The 16952-nt window shown below is 38.0% G+C and overlaps 1 protein-coding gene and 1 long non-coding RNA gene across 10 annotated transcripts in view; one reads left to right on the forward strand and one right to left on the reverse strand.

The window, feature by feature from the left end:
- prom1a (prominin 1a) overlaps nucleotides 1-16952 on the reverse strand; it is an 86279-nt gene that overhangs the window by 10933 nt on the left and 58394 nt on the right. For all 9 annotated transcript variants that reach the window (XR_009395340.1, XR_009395339.1, XR_009395338.1 and 6 more), the window contains 14 exons: nucleotides 14750-14870; nucleotides 14048-14111; nucleotides 13621-13710; nucleotides 10622-10851; nucleotides 10324-10398; nucleotides 10120-10183; nucleotides 9191-9350; nucleotides 8583-8735; nucleotides 7816-7939; nucleotides 7494-7597; nucleotides 6616-6700; nucleotides 2540-2686; nucleotides 644-715; nucleotides 81-173 (listed from right to left, as the gene is read on the reverse strand). Coding sequence is in view for 2 of the 9 variants with exons in the window: in XM_059346557.1 (XP_059202540.1) it covers nucleotides 81-173; nucleotides 644-715; nucleotides 2540-2686; nucleotides 6616-6700; nucleotides 7494-7597; nucleotides 7816-7939; nucleotides 8583-8735; nucleotides 9191-9350; nucleotides 10120-10183; nucleotides 10324-10398; nucleotides 10622-10851; nucleotides 13621-13710; nucleotides 14048-14111; nucleotides 14750-14870 (1582 nt within the window). In the remaining 7 variants the exon portion in view is untranslated. The remainder of the gene's footprint in view (nucleotides 1-80; nucleotides 174-643; nucleotides 716-2539; nucleotides 2687-6615; nucleotides 6701-7493; nucleotides 7598-7815; nucleotides 7940-8582; nucleotides 8736-9190; nucleotides 9351-10119; nucleotides 10184-10323; nucleotides 10399-10621; nucleotides 10852-13620; nucleotides 13711-14047; nucleotides 14112-14749; nucleotides 14871-16952) is intronic.
- LOC131982005 (uncharacterized) overlaps nucleotides 4887-16952 on the forward strand; it is an 80245-nt gene continuing 68179 nt past the window's right edge. The window contains exons 1-4 of the long non-coding RNA XR_009395341.1: nucleotides 4887-4942; nucleotides 5517-5602; nucleotides 5716-5780; nucleotides 7875-7966. This is a non-coding gene — a long non-coding RNA (uncharacterized LOC131982005). The remainder of the gene's footprint in view (nucleotides 4943-5516; nucleotides 5603-5715; nucleotides 5781-7874; nucleotides 7967-16952) is intronic.

Genomic DNA, 16952 nt, shown 5'->3' on the forward strand with positions numbered 1-16952 from the left:
AGACGATCTAACCAAAAACCACGAGTCCAGCCAGTCATGAATATCTGGCCTGAAAACAGAGACAAACAATAGGGCATTACCATGGCCTGCTCCATGGGGATGATCTGTTGAGTGTGAATCTGCCGCAGAGTGCCGACGTGGCCTTTCAGAGCGGTCTGCAGACCGCCTCTGGGCTGTAACACACGGGCAGAGAAACATGCAATTTTGGTGAAATATCATTCATCAAAACTACGATACAAGTCTTGCCAGGTAAATTATTTATTGTTTCCCTTGCTTGCTAAAATTAATGAATATATGCATTTCTCCTGTGTGTAAATCCTTCCTTGGAATTCAGCTGTGTGCTCCGTCCTTCTGGAGGATCCTACAAGCCTCGCCATTTGAGGTGAATAAATGTGTTGTGTTACCTTCTTGAAAGCCCCTGAAGGCATGGCAGAGTAGTCACACTGCTCTCCCAGGCTGTCTCTATTTAGGCAGAGCCATTACGTTTCAGCCTAAAACATGCAGAACTGGGAGACTGAGGGCAACCAAATCCACCAAAGTGCTCCCATGGCATTGTAAATAAATAAGTAAATCAGATTATGTGTGTGTGAGCTAAGCACTGTGGATGTTTGTATGCCAGCCAGAACAGCACCAAGGTTCTTACCATGAGGTCTGTCTGGGCCTCCAGCTCTCTGGCAAATGTGAGCAAGTCCATCACAGTGACTCCTTTGTTGACCTGAAGATATCGGGTAAAAGAATTATGAAAACATCCTTCTCTTAGCAGAAATGTTCAGTTCAAAGTACACAGATTAACTGTCATGTATTATTAGATTCATAATGAGAAAGCTATTTGTGTTGTTCTTGTTGACATTGGCTTGAGAAGACTGAACTGCTGTATTACAAAATCAATAGGGAAGTATTGCTAAAATGTTAAAATTGTGTCAATAAGAGTCAATATTTAATATCTAAATAACAAAGAGAAACAACCCCCCTTCAACTTTCAGTAATGCCAGGACACACTTATTGCAGCAGGCAGCGATAAGGAAAATTTTCCATGACGACGAGGTGCTTTCAAGGCAGGAAGAAATTCTTTTTAACATAGGTCAACATTTCATAGGAGTCATAGGACTCTGTTTACTGTTTGACTGCAAGTATTCTCTGGCCAAAATTGGCCACCAAAAGTTAAACTATACCCAACTTTTAATGGCCGCACTTTGCACAGAATCAAACAGCCACAGCTCAGTGGGCTCGGAGCGGCCGCCACAGCTTTCCATAGACATTGCATGACACTTCCCTGCAGGCCGCACTTTACTACTGAACTTTGGCCGAGAGGAGAACTTCTTGTGTTTCAGGCGAGAAGAAGTTCTTTGTACAACGTTGGAACATGGGTCAACATGTCACAAGACTTTGTTTACTGATATTCTCTGGAATCTGCTGCTAAAAGTTAAACTATCCCCAACTTTTAGTTTGGCTGCACTTGGCTGCAGATGAATCAAATGGCTGCTGCGTTTCATAGACATTGCATGGCAGCTTGCCCCTTGCTGCACTTTTCCCCTGCTTGGTCTGTTTATGGCGTAAAGCTGCCAAGTAACTAGAATTCACTTTACTGATGCCCAAGATCAAATCAGTCTTTTTCAGCTACAGATCTTTGTTGATAGTAGTTGTAGTTGATTCAAGGAAATTAAGTGGTTGGAACCTGCACAATATGGATGTGTTCTGTGATTGTGACATGTTGTATGTTTTTTACCAGAATGGCTCTCATATTTGTACCATTATCTAACATTTGTTGGACCTTTCACCCTGACTTTTGGAGAGTGATTTGTGTATCAGGACAGGTGGTACACTTGAATGGAGTCCTTAAAACTTTTTTTTTACTCTCTCTCTCAGGAAATAAATCTGAGTGAACCTGACAGGTAGTGTTGGAGAAGACAGGGGATGCCAAGTCCCGGCTTGTTCCTGCAGCCTCTTTGCCTTGGCAGGAATACTTTTGGATAATCAGGCTTCAGTGATCCTCAACAGAATCTAGTGTACTGTGTGTCGTCGCAGCTCCTATTAGGTAAAGCATGGCTGCCTGCTGTATGTTAACTGACAGCTAAGGAGGAGGCTGTTTAATCGACCCTTGGAAACCAAGCTATTTCTGGTAACATACCATTAAAGAACATAATGTATGCAATAATATTGGTATATGTGTGGAACAATCTCTTATCAATGTTTATACTGATATTTCATCAATAAACTGGGATTTATAAAGAGCTAAAACAAATAAACTGATATCATATACCCAGTGGTGGAATGTAACTAAGTACATTTACTCAAATATTAGCCTGAAATGCCGATGGTGGTCAAGTAGTTAATGAGGAAGACATCTTGCTTCTTTCATTTCCGTGTAAAGTATTGATTGGGTCAAAGATTATCAGTAGATTTAAAAAATCGGATGCACACACTACCAGAAATGTAAACGGGTTAATAAAAAGTGTCTTGAATAGAAACTGAAGAACAGAAATTTGCAAATCCAAAATATAAACATGCCGTTAATGGTAATGTAATATGTGTGTGTCACCTCTTCCAGATAGTCTGCATAGTTGATTTCTGACAGCCCTGCTTCAGAGAAATCCAGGAGGTTCTGCTTCCCTTCCGCTTCTAACAGGATTATTCCCCTCAGGTCGATCTTAACACTGTCCAGCTGATTCACCACATCCTTAGTAAACTGGAAACACAAAAAGGTACAGCAATATGGGTGATGACGCCTGGATGTAAAACATTATAGCTTGATTATTGATGGTAATACTAAAGCTTTAAAGTTAAATGATAAGTTTTTATATTTTGTGTTGATTCCAAAATCTGTTTAACTTGACATAAAACATCACTCACCAAAGTTTCTACCTCTACATACGCCTGTTAGAAATCTTATGTTTTACTCACAGTTTAAGCCTGTACAGTATAAACAGGGAATTACTGTAGGATCACATGAACATTGTTAACATAATGAAAGGCTCACAAAAATACAAAACAAATGTTGGCACTAGGGTGACTAAAGATTTTCAAGATGTGGTTTGGATGGAAATGCACTTATCCCACTAAAAGGCTGTTTGTTTTGTTGTTTTTGTGGAAAGTTTCTTTTTCCTACTGTAAAGTGCATTCCCTGTTGATATATTTCTGCGAATAATGCTTTCCTTTAAGCAAATTGTGTTAATGTCCTTTTTGTCTTTAATAAAGCACGTTGTACTGCTTTGTTGTTGAAAAATGCTATACAAATAAAGAAATTGGAATGCAAACAAGCATTTCTCCACAAACTAGTTTTATTAAACCAAGAGAGAGCAAACTATTCCCACTGGGCAGACACAAATAGAAGCAACATTTCCTCAGTGACTACCAGTTTATGTGTCAATAACTATAATGAACTTTGTAATATTGTTTTATTTCATTTTTTGTTCTGAAAGCCATAACCATTGAGAGACATATGTTGGCAAATACAAATTTCCAAAAAGGATGTCTCAAATAGTAATCTGCAATTTAACTACCAAAAAAAGAAACCATATGCTTTTTTGTGGCACAATAAAGAGAATGCAAAACAGAAATGTTGGCAATAAAGTTGTTTGTTCCTAAATTGACATGGCGCTGACACTGTATGGTGATGGGTTGGATTTCTGCGAAGAATAAAAATAAATTGCCCTGCTAAATAAGTTATGTACTTAGCAAGTCAGAGATACATATACTTCTAAGGATAAAATGCAGTTGAATTAAATCCAGTTAATCCAGATTAAGCTACTCAATGGTATATTTACAGTTAAAATCAGCAAAACCCTAAACACCTACAGCAGAAAAATGCAATATAGATCATTTTCATATTAATGCACTAGTTATACTAACAAAAAAGTACAGTTTCTAACATTCAAACATTGACAGGGACCATTTTGCTGCTTATTGAGTTCTTGTACTTTTGATACTTTAAGTAAGTAAAATTAGTACATTTGTTGATAATACTTCTAATAAAATATTTTTTTTAACTTAAGTTAGATTTTAATGCAGGGCATTCTCTTGTAATGGAGCATTTTCACACTGCTTAAAAGCACCTCGTCACACTGTTAAAATAATCGCCTAAGTCATTTTTTGTCAAAATTATTATTTTTTTTGCCTTAATCATCTCCTCATGACGCCGACCACCTATGGTAAAATCACCTACATCCTCAGTTGATCAGATCATGTGATTTTACCCCTTTAAGATAATCACTTCTTTGACAATTTGCCTTTCATACGCATCAGATAAGAACCCAGCAAAGATGAGCTAGAGGGAGATTGTTCAGTTATCATTTTAGTTTATCAGTGTTTTTTGACACTAATATTGGTAACACTTTACTCTAAGGTGTCTACATAAGAGTGACATGAGCGTGTCATAAACATGACATGGGATGTGTCATGAACATTAATGACACTTCAAAGTAACATTAATGGTCATGATACTTGTCATGTCATGTTTCTGACAGGCTTGTGTGACTCTCATGTAGACACCTTCAAAATAAAGTGTTAACATATCTTGCTTATCGTCACAAAGGCATGTTAAAAAAATTGCCTAAGTCATTTATTTCTCTTAAGTTACATAATTTACACACAGTGTTATTACTATGCCAATAGCCTAGTTTGTTACATCCCTTTTGAGAGAAATGATCAATAAATGTCATATGTTACACTTTTGGTGAAGTTTTTTGCGTCAATAAGAGTCAATTGCAAAACTTGAAAAAATGAGTTAGGCGATTATTTTAACAGGGTGACGACCTGTGGTTGTATGCCACAAGGTGTTGTCTCTGAATTGATGTAATGCCTAGAAGGAATCTGATTGGACAAACGCTAACCAATGGCTGCTCACGGCTTTCCTTTATCAACCAATCAATTCGAAGTCCTGTAACTGCAGTAGCTCATCTCGCGCGGCACGGACGGTTTCTATCAAGTGCGCTCAACGGTTGAAGTAAGTTAATATTGATGAAATTATTAATACATGACATGAACGGTCAATTCATGCTTTGCCAAACATTAGCCCAAAACAAAAGTTCCAATGTTACAATATATTCGCTTAAAAGTGACTAACGTTTTCAAATTTAGCAGTTACCTCTAGATTGAGGTGGTGTTGTTGTAGATACACCTAAACTGAGAGTCAACAAGTAAAATTGAATTTTGATGCCAGGTCAATGTCGAGAACTTTTGTTGTTGTTTTGGTCTAGATTGAGCAATGGTTGGGAGCCCTTTTTGAATATGATGTTGGATATACTAGTAGTGCAGTACTGAATTAAATGTTTTTATAATGTAATGTAATGTTAAAACTAACTGTACATGTAGTGGAGTAAAAAGTATAATAAATCCCCCTGGAATGTAATGGTGTAGTATAGTATAAAGTAGCAATACTTAAGTAAAGTACATGTATGCGAAATTGTATGTATGTATTGTACTCAAGTACTTTATTTGAGTAAATGTACTTGTATACATTCCACCACTGAGATTGACAATTTCAACCTAATATGTTGTCTTTGTTGATGATGTGTTAGACTTCTGTAAAGAGAACCCTGTCCCACCCCATAGATTGATGAATATAAGTGGATGCTATCTAAGGACTTCAACCCCTAAGCCAAAGGTAACCTACTTTACTTTAGCAGGAACCTACCAAGATTTTGGAGATTTTTGGTAGGTTAGATTTGTTTATGTGTTTTCACACTTTGCTTATTACACCAATATCTCTATTTTCAGTGACCTGATGGAGAACCGTTACACCATGGGAATAAAATGCTTGTTGTCACTCAGAATAAACAAAGGTGACATTTAGATGTGAAATGGACAAGTATTTACAATTTGAAAAGATTATGGCATCAAAGATCCAACAAAACAATCTATTTTATTTAATGTTTTAAGGTACACTGATAATAAGATTTGTAACCATACAAAACCATACAAAATGAAAGAAATATAAATTCTGTCGGGTATGGTGTCAAACTTTTTTGGGAAAAAAACAAAAACGTGCACCTAATGAAGACAAATGACCAATGTGCAGAAACAAGCAGCATTGGTCATATCAGATGTTGGCTAAAAGGAGCCAAGACAATCCTGCCAACTGGCAGGGAAGTACTGAATATGCGGCAGGAGTAAATGGCTCAGGGCCAAGAAGAAATAGAAACTTACATCAGTGAAATGTCTCAAGCATACACCAAGATAAGGTCTGAGGCATGTTGAAGCTATCATCTGTCAGCACAGACTTTGTTTTGGCAGCAAAGCAATCATTAGGTAATGCTAATGAGACACTGCAGCCAAGGATGGAGTTTTCTGGACTCTCCATCACTGCTAGCGTATAGAGCTACATTCTCAAATTGTTTGCTAAATGGACTATAATCCTGGTTTGAGCATGTGGTGCAATGCAATTTATTGCAAATTATTTGTTGTATAACTGCAATCTAATATACTGTCTGTGCATTTGGTTTTGACACATAAATGGCAACAGAACTTAAGAAACTGTTTGTAATTCTAATTTAACTCATTTGTTGAATGATAGCGCAGTCATAGTCTTATATCTGTCCTTAAAAATTAATAAATCAATTCCAAGACACTATAACATATGACATTATGCTACTAATGGGGTGTTTTGAGTTTACTCACCACTGTGGTGTTCAGGAACACGGAGATGTTGAAGACTTTGTCCAGACGCATGGCTGAGTAGATGCCTTTGTTCTCTTTGCAAGTACTGAGAAAGACACACACATAGAAACATATACACACAGGTATACCAGGGAAAAAGGAAGAGAGAGGAGAAATGTCAACTTTTTTTTTGAGTTTTAGAGTGAAAATATTTGCTGCCACCATGTGAAATTGACTGGAAGTACATGACACACTGACATGCTCCCTGATAGAAAAACAGTAATGTTCTTCAGAGGTTTCAGAGGTCTGGAGTATTTGCTTATATGTCAAAGATAAATGTTCCATGGTAATGTTTAGGCAGCTACATGCCATATAGACTCACATAATGTACACAGTATTAGCACTGCTTGCTTTTTAATGGGCAAAGACCTGTTGAAGCAACACTGCTCTATTTGGAAATATAACCGCTTCTGCCATCCCAGTTACTGAGGATACGCAGCTTCTCACTGGAAGAAGATGATGAAAGCTGATGTAACCGCTGAGAAAGAGGCTAAAGAAAAGGCAGCACAGATACTGTAGAAAAATGATGCTAATTAGCTTCTCAAGGTTAATAGAAACTCTCTTTCTCATTTGCATCCCCATCAATGGAAATAAAATATGCAGTTGCATGCTTGATGCCTGACCCAATGTCTGCACCATACAGTAATTCTGCAGCCTGTTACTGAATAATTGGCTTGTTTTGCTGCAAAATCCCTTCAGTATTGTAACTAAATGTAAAAAAGTAGAGAGGAAAGATCTGCAGTCAGTCGTGTGGAGAATAATCATCACCAAAACAATGCCTCTGAAAGGTGGCAGACGTTATACTATCATCTAAATGCATAAAAATGTGTTTTCTTTACCTGTACAAGCTCTCTGCTGTCAGCTCCAGGTCAGAGTCGTTGTACATGTAGCCAGGGATGAAGTTCTTCCAGTCTGGGTTGACCAGATATGGAGTGTCCACAACCTGATTGATCAGAGAGCCAGAAAGAGGATGTGTAATCATTAGTCTCATGGGAAGCAAAGTGGATCAATCAGTGATTAAAAAAACTTAAAACATATTCTTTTTTTGTCCGATTAGTTCTCAGTGATAGGTCCAAAATCCTCTATTGTGAATAGGTAATTTCATAACTTGTTAATGATATATATCACAATATAGCATGTTTTCCAGTACTCATGACTTGCCTTGAAGACTTCTTTGGTGTGGAAGGGTTCACAAACTAGTTTCTCCATGTTTCCTCCAGCCAGGAAGATAATGGTAACCACTCCCATCAGAACCCAGGAGAAGATGATGCTGAATCCAACACCGCTGTTGAAAGGACCGACAGGCTCTCAGGTACAGATTAACAAGGAATTTATATGGAGCACTAGCAGTTTACTTTGTGTATCAGTCCATCAAATTCGATATAACGGAAGACAAAAACCAGGACAAAGTCTTTTTCCAAATGATCCAAAATCCCCCAAAAAGTTGTTGCCTTTGTTCTTAGGCCCATAAAATCCTAAATATGGTACTTTTTCATTTTGTGGGAAACAGTTGAGTGTTTCTTGTGTAGAAAATGAAAAAAGTTATTCTTTCTTTGGGAACAAGTTCTACGTCTGTCGTGCCAACAAAATCTCTGGGTCAACTTCATTCTTTAAGGCTCCTCAGATCTTTTACATTTTTGTGATTTTATTCTCTGGTCTTCTATACCTTTTATAAGTACTTGATAAGTTGATATTGTAATTATTGTGGTAGCCCTAGTAGCAGTACTTGTGGCAGTTATAGTAGAAGTAGTAGTGTAGTTGTTATTATAGCACTACTAGCACTTGACTGTGCCAAAAAACTTGGGGGAACCTGTTCTATGCCGTCATAACATTGACTAGAAATCCTTTTTTATGGCTACACCTTCAGTTTTAAATCTTGAAACTGACAGGGGCTGTCATGTAGATTCAGATTCAGATTGTTGACTCACGCCATGAGCATCGTTCCTCCTGTGTTGGAGATGCAACCTCGTGTCGTCGGTGAGGCGTGCTTGTCGTATCCCAGGGTGCCACACAGCAGGCCCAGGTAGTTGAAGGCCAGGACCAGGACCACCATACAGCAAAGGGCAATACAGCCAATCCATCTGTAGGCAGCAGTTAAAGCTAAACAGTTACAGCTTTAACTGAATGTGGCCTTAAAATCACACAAGCAGGACAATATCGACCTACACCTCAGCATCCGTCCTGCCAAGGTGTCCTTGAGCATGACAGTGAAGACCTTCCCGCTCAGCAGCCCATAAGCTTAATGGGGTCAAATCAAAATGCAATACAAAGCTTTTAAAATAACTGATATATCATCTTGGGATTTCCTCCACTGCACTATTTTAAACTGAATTAATGTAGAAGTGACATGAATATTTTATAAATGCAAAATATTAGTGCAGGCTTATACAGCACACATTAATTTTACAGTAGCTTGTTAAAGAGTCTGGTCATTTCAGACAGCATGAAGCTTAAATTCCAGCATCGAGACAGCGCCTCTATTATAGACTAGTATTTACACTGTTTTACAGTTCATCGGTTTAGGAGGACAGTGTACCTGTAGAAGTCCATTTGGTCAATTTCCGGGTAGTGGTCCTCAATCTTGGCATGTGCATGGCTAATGAAGATAGTGAAGTTGGACAGGCTGCTCTGCAGAGGGAATACCTTGGAAAAGCTGCTGATGTTGTTGCCAATGCCGTCCACCAAACTCTGTACACCTGAGAGACAGATCAGTCGATTCAAACATCAGTTTCAATAAATGGCCTGTGTAAAGATACTGGATAACTACATAAAGCTGCCAGCGCTACTGAGTAAAACTTCAAATTCAATACCTGGAAACATGCTCATGTTTAATGGTTTATCAGGTTTCTAATTGGTCAATATTAATTGATACCCACTTCACTAATGAAAGATGGTAAATAAAGTTGGATATATTTGTTACACTAAAATGTCAATTCAATCTACCCAATTTCACCCAAACTCACAAGGCAGAAGAGAACAGACATATGGAGGACGGCAATAGTGAAAAATAGTTTTAAAAAAAAAGAGACTCATAAAATTAGCTTGTGAATTAATGTATTTGATGAATGGAGTAGAATTATTACCTCAGCCAGACGTAAACCTGGAGGGGATCATGTGTTGGGTTGTGTTTGTGTATATCTGTCTGTCCGCAGCTTATTTTGCATATGATTGGACCTATCAGCCTACTTTTGGTGCACTTTTTTTTGTGTGGCCATTTTTAAGGCTTTATTGACAGTGAAAGAGACAGAGTGAAGGGGGGAGACAGAGGGGAAGACATGCGGGAAAGCACTCAAGAGGACAAGGCCTCTATGGTACGTGCTCTACCAGGTGTGCCACCGGGACGCCCCCAAGATTTTTCTGTTCTTTGTTTGAAAAGGGAGAGGGAGACACACCTGCTCTCTATTAAGCACCCTGCTCTAGTTTGTATTTGCTTTAAGAAGGAAGGTTTTTAGAAATGTCACTTACTTTCCACAACACCTCTGGTCTGTTCAGTCACCATATGTGGCGTGTCATTTAAAGAGGCATAGCCCTGTGAGAGGAAAAGGACAATGTGTTGGAACATAGGGTTTCTTAGTCCATTTAGTTGTTGTTTGAGGTAGATTTTTAAATTTTTTATGAATTGACATTACAGACAGACGACGCTAACAGTGAAAGAAAATCCAAACTCACCTTTTGTACGATGGCACTGAGGTCGGTTTTTAATACTTCGTTCACTTTTTCCAGCTGAGTGTTTACTTTGGGTAACTAAAATATTAACAGACAATGAATCACAATTTTTATTGATCAGTATCTTCTTGCGGTAATGCCAAGTCTGTGTATTGTGACGCCATTTTACGGTTCAGTAGTTATCAGATAAATGACTGAGAACATTGTCTTCAAAAAGGAGCTAAAATGCAATAATCAAGCAGGCATGTAGTGAAAAAGTGGGACATGTGCAAGGGAGTCACATTTCCATTCAGTTTTGTACCCGTGTGAAGTTTGCGCCAATCTGTAGCTGGGACAGTGACTGTCGGATGTTGCGGCACAGCTGGGCAGAGGTGGCGTCTGACTCCTCGTCGTGACAGCCCGGGTCGTTGAGCGTGCGGTTGATACTCTGCCGGACCAGGCTCAGGTTGAAGTTGAGCCTGCCTGTTCCGTCCTGAAGGACTTCCAAACCCACGCTGACGTTCTCCAGGGCCTCCTTGGTTTCTCGCATGGCTGAATCATAAGAGATCACAGATAAGATTGAACATATATTGTGTTTCTGTTATGAGGGGGAAACCAGGATGACATAATTTCCCTCCCAAAATGTGAAAAGTAGAACAGTGAAGTGAAGAATTTCCATTGTTTCCATTGCAAACTGTTTTGCGGTGTTACCATATCAACTACATTGAAGACAAGTACACTTTTCTCAGTAACTAACCTATATTTTCAGCATCAAAATCTAAAACTCAGCAAAATCTAAAACTGAATGACTTGGAGAGGCTTTTTTTGTATGAGCCTCAGACTGCATTGCTCCACTGCTAATGGCTAATAAAGAGTAATGAATGTTTTATTCAAGTCTTTTACTTCTGTCCTGGGAAATTCTGAGGAATTCTTAAAACAGGAAGTATACAAATGCACTCTTATATTCAGAGCAGTAAAAAAAACTTTTTTTATCAATGTTTCTGGGGCATATAAAAATTTCAAATAACTTTTACCAGTCGAACAGAGTTAGTGGCTAGTATAAAAATCACTTTAAATACACAGCAAAAGGATTGTCTGCATAATATTGGTTCGTGTAACACAAAAGCACAGACTCACACAGAACACAACATATGCACTCATTGTAAAGACTAGGCCTGAGCCGAGTATGTCATTATAGAGTTTCAGATCCCAAGCCCTGTTGTTGAGTTTAGCATTTTTCAGTGTGTATTGTATGTGGTGTGTTCACATAATAGTGTGAATCTCCACCATCTAAATTTGGAATTTTGACTGCCAAACAGCCTTTGGCTAACAACAACCAAACAATAATGCTATAAATAATGTGAATTTTTGCCTTCTTCTGTGAGAAATGGTTGCTGTTAATAACTAACTCTTTCACAAGACAACAGCCAGTGTAAGTTAACAATCACAGAGTAGCCTGCAGCAGACTTTTAAAATTAAACAGGATAAAGAATGCAAAAACACTGGCATCCTTCAACACTGGTATAAAAGATGCAAGCGTGTAGGAAGGGAAACAGTATCACATAGCAAAATGCTTAGCTGTTCTGAGGGGAGTGAAAAGGTGCTAGATGCTATGTGTCGAATAAAATAAGATGCTACGATTCTGTGACTGCTCAGCTCAGGCCCGGTAGGAACACAATAGTACCGTACACAAACATTAAGAACACAAACTGTATTCACAGCCATTTGTGGTCAAGCATTTTACCGCCTGAACTGTCGGCATGCTTTCTGACTGCTATTCATATTCTCCCCTGAGCTTTCTGTATAGAACTTAGTCTATAAACAGCTGCTTATTGTTATGCAAAAAGTTTATTATTCAAGTGGTTGATTAATTTACATTGCATTTCTATGGTGTGCTGTCATTTCAAGTAAAATTGGTCAAAGTAACAGGACTGGGCACACAAACACACATATTTTAATGCTCACTTCACAGTGGGGAAACACAATTGGATAAAAAGGGAGATGTCCAGGTGCAGGTTGATGTTACATTGGGTTTTTGGCGAGATCTTGTGATGCCATTAACTTAAAACTGCACTAGGCAAGAGCTTTTATGGAAAGGGAATCACAGATTCATTCTGCTTTGCCCATAAAAACAATTTATCTGGTGACAGCACTAGCAGAAAACCATCTGTGCATCCTGCAGGTGGAGGTGGCTTATTTGACCTTCGGAAAACATTTCTTCTCAAAGTTAGCAAGTAAAATTGGATCCAAACAAAGCCAGACTTCACAAAGACAGCAGAACCTGTCGTGAAAACATTTTATCCACCTACTCCTTCCCCACAAGTCTCTACAAAGATCTTTAAATTCAACTAATGCCACTTAACTACTATCACTTTACATAATTTCTGGATTGTGATTGGATTTGTTACACATTTTTTTCTAAAAAAGAAAGACTCCTGCACACTGTCCTTTTCACTTGGAATAAGAATTATATAATGTTTGGGTGCTAAGACATCAGGTTACCAAGATAAACAAAATGTCATTATTAAATTCCTACTGTAAGTGAAGAGGACAGTGTGCAGGAGTTTTTGGTTCTAAATTGTAGACTTTAGGTCTTTGCACCTATTGGACTATAGTTGTGCAAAAGTTCTCCTCTTCTATTACGCACATTTATCTGCCAGGTGTGGTCACCAGAGTCAGATTTTGCTTAGTGCAGTTTTAATATATTAATTGGTTGTTGTCCATTTAAGATGCTCAAATAGGTCCAAGTAGAGATCACAAGGGCACAAATCACGGGAGCAACACTGTCAGGGGTCAAAGGATTGTGGGTAATTGTCGAGTTACTGAGTTACTTTTACCTTTGATGGCTCTCTCGATTTTCACTTTATAAAAAAGGCATAACATATAGAGGTTAAAAAATAGTCTGAATGATAATTACAACTTACAGCTTTTATTCACTCACTGACCTTAAAGAAAAAAAATATTGAAAATTACATTATAATTACTATTACTGACTGCATTTTACATTATTTTCAGAGCAGAATATATAATATAAACTGTTATGAGGGATTTAATTTTCAGTAGAGTTCTAAAATCATATTACAGCAAATTTTAGTGGGAAACATCTGATAATGGGATTTTAATCTTACTGTTTAAATTGTGATCATCTTACTTAAATAATTTACAATATTTGCAAGTAAGGCAGATTCTAAATGTCACTTCATGATTTAAGATGCATTATATTTTGTTGTGAAGCTGTAGCCACCATTCAGTTGCTTGCAGCATACAATAACCTCATCATATCATGCCTGAAGAGGAAATTAAAAAAATGTGCAGACGTACCTCCAGCCATATTGAGCACTCTGTCCAAGGCAGGATGGACCTCCTTATCCAACTGATCATGTATCCTTCCACCCAATAATGGGCCTATGTCTGTAGAGAGCGCAGCATCAGATCAAGAGAAGAAAAAACAGGAAAGCAGTCCCTTTCTTTATTATGTTTGCTGCCTTTGCAGGTGTTAACTTTCAGGAAAGAGCTGCCTGCAGTAATATCACAAAAGTAGGATGAATACTCAAGGGATCCTTCATAACAGCCACCGCTGTAGCTATCTAGACCTAGTTATGTCACAAATCTGTTAGGAAAACAAGTCATGGAAAGTAGACAAAGTGAATTCAGATAATAAGCATGGTACACAACCAAGAGCAACGACTCACTGAATCGTTTCTGTCCACTTAATTCACTATCAGAGGCACAGAGGAGGTCTACTTACTATCTAGGTCATAGATGACTTTGTTCTTGGCAGTGGCGTATTGGGATATTAGGTAATCAATTTGCTGCAAACAGGAAACACAACAGAGCAGAGTCTTACAAATGGAAGCAGAACATTTGTCTATAAGTCTTGTCGTAGACACCAACAAGCACTCTGAGGTATAGGACAGTTTTCTGTTATTTGTCAGAATGAAACAGAGAAAATAACAAACTTATAATGTTAAACTGTTCAACAACTGTACGTCCCTGAGATATCAAGATTATTGATTATTTGAGTGCATTTTACATGTTTAGCTTTTTACTGAACCATGACTGAACCTGCCGCCATTGGTGTATGAATGTGTGTATGAATGGAAAATTGTAAAATTGTAAAGTGCTTTGTTCGGCAGGGTAGAATAGTAGTATTTGTAGTTTTCTTACCAACCCTTGTTTAATGCTTTACCCAATTTAATTTGCTATAAATTTCCATAACCAGTAACTATCCTTTCACACACTTAGCAAACCAATTGCTGTCCAATTGATTTCATTAAAAAACCTCATTTGTTGGAATTGCTACACAATATAAATGTGTATTGACAGCACATAATCCTGATTTTATCAGTTTCTGAATTCATGATATGATTTAGTATTCTGTTGGAGCTAAATAACACAAATCAGTGTAATAATCCAAGTTCACTTTCTGCAGAGTAACTCTCCGTCTTACCATTGGTGTGTCATTAGCAAAGGTGTGCAGGTCCCTCATGTTGCTGTTGACCAGTCTCCGTATGTTCTTCACCTGAGAGCTCAGGTTCTGGTTGGCAGCGTATGCACACAGTACTCCGATCCTAAACAAACGACAAACACAGTGACCCTTCTGTCTCCGTGTACCACTGAGTGACCCTGCTGCTCCCACATCAGTCACCACAGTAGCCCTGGGGTGTATTTTACAAAGCAGGGTGATAGCATGTCATCAACAGTAGAGGTCAGTGTGCACCACCACATTTCCTTTATATTTTCTTTCTCAACTTTGGTTGACTGCACCTGTAGAATGAGCTTAGTGTCCTTGACAGCCAGCTTAACAGTCCCTGTATTCACAGTTGTGTGTGATTATCAACACATTTGTCCCTTTCAAATTTTGAGTGTTGATGGCATGAAAATGTACATTTACTGTTCGTTAAGCATATTTAGAATAAAGTGGAATACAGCACAATAAAGCCACTGGATACTGTAGATCACAAGTCTATAAACGTAATGCAAATGTACTTTTCCAAACTAATACATAGGCTGAAAGAAGTCATACACACTTAGTGATAATATGAAACAACGAGACGCACAAAATATTGATGATTATTAATATTTTTAAGCAGCCGATTGGTTATATTTTTTGCATTTACGAGACAATAGATTAAATTCAGGACACTGTGTTTCCCCAAGTAATTTCGGAGACTAACTCGTAGCAGGAAATGCAGGTGTATCTACATAAAGCTCCGAGGCCCTATCTGTATAATCTGAGGTCCCTGGGTTGTAAACATGTTCAAATTAAATGCGAAAACACAGAAATGCATAAAGCCAGACCATTAAAGTGAGCCTCTTGCATACTTCAAACGGACCTGAGTAGCTCGGTACAAGGCTTAATTAGCTTGAGCAACATCAAGGGGAAGACAGCCCATAATATTAAGCCGTTTCCATGACTCACACTCATCCCAGTTGAATTTTCAGCTCAGCATATCACAGCTAGCACTACGCATCTAAGTTTGTTTTTATTACAGCATGGATGTGTGCAAGTGAGCATGGTTTGGGTTCATGGGGTGAATAACTTCAGAACAGATGGTCAGAGAAACGTCCGTACGATGGATTGTGAAGCATCAAAACACTGACAGCTCAGTTGTATAACATAGTGAATCTCATTTGTAGGAACGCTTCAGTGGAATAAGCAGCTTTATGAATGATGCAAGATGACTCGCAGAATGGAATAACAAAAAGACTGACTCAGAGTCTACTGGGAAGGTTTGGATCAATTGAGATGAATCAGGATGTTGTGAATCATTGTATAATACGGCAGAGGTCTCTGCATGTGGGCCTTTTTATCTGTGTTTCTGTGGCGGTTTACACAAAAGCTTGTGTGTATGCAGGTGCCCACACTGCATGTAAAGTGAGGTTATGCCCCATTCATGGTTTTGTTGTTAATGTATTCAGAAGATGGTTTTATGTGTGAGTGTGGTTCAACTTTACAGTACTGTGATAAGCAATCACTGAAGTCTCCTTTTGTGGATTAAATCCTGTTGATCCAATCTAATCTAACCTGCATTATGCTGCAGACCTTTTGTCACATGAGGGATTGTACAATGATTTCATACGCTCGAACGGCAAAACATTTCACATTTAAATTTTTTTTAAAATTACACTGAGGAGATGGAACCATATAAAAGTCAATATTTCTTATCTTATTAAATATGTAGCAGTGTAAATGTGCATTTGATTTGAGTATGGTGGGGAAAAAAATGATTCTCTAGATTTCAATAAATAAATCCATTCATAAAATGGTGAAAAATCTAAAGTATAGAAATGCCAATGTGACGTCTTTAAATTGTATCTTTTATTCAAGAAATGCTGTCCAGTAGTCCAATATATTTCATTTACAATAATAGAAAATGTTTGGCATTTGTGCTTGATGAATAACTTCAGCGATTGTGTTGCATATTAAACTGAAATGCCTCCTAACTCGATTCAGTTAAACCCAGCACAACATAAAGATCAATGTGCAGAGGCTAAAAAACCTGCTTGAGATAGCTTAACAATCACAGCTCATCAATCTCAGTGAACAATTAGCCACCACTTTTTGAAAGTGTTGCTTATCCTTTCCCAATAAACTTTTGTCATTTTGTATTTTTTTTTTTTTTTTTACAATGTATTATGTATAGAGTTTA

Source organism: Centropristis striata, chromosome 12 (genome assembly GCF_030273125.1).
Source record: "Centropristis striata isolate RG_2023a ecotype Rhode Island chromosome 12, C.striata_1.0, whole genome shotgun sequence".
Classification (NCBI taxonomy): domain Eukaryota; kingdom Metazoa; phylum Chordata; class Actinopteri; order Perciformes; family Serranidae; genus Centropristis; species Centropristis striata.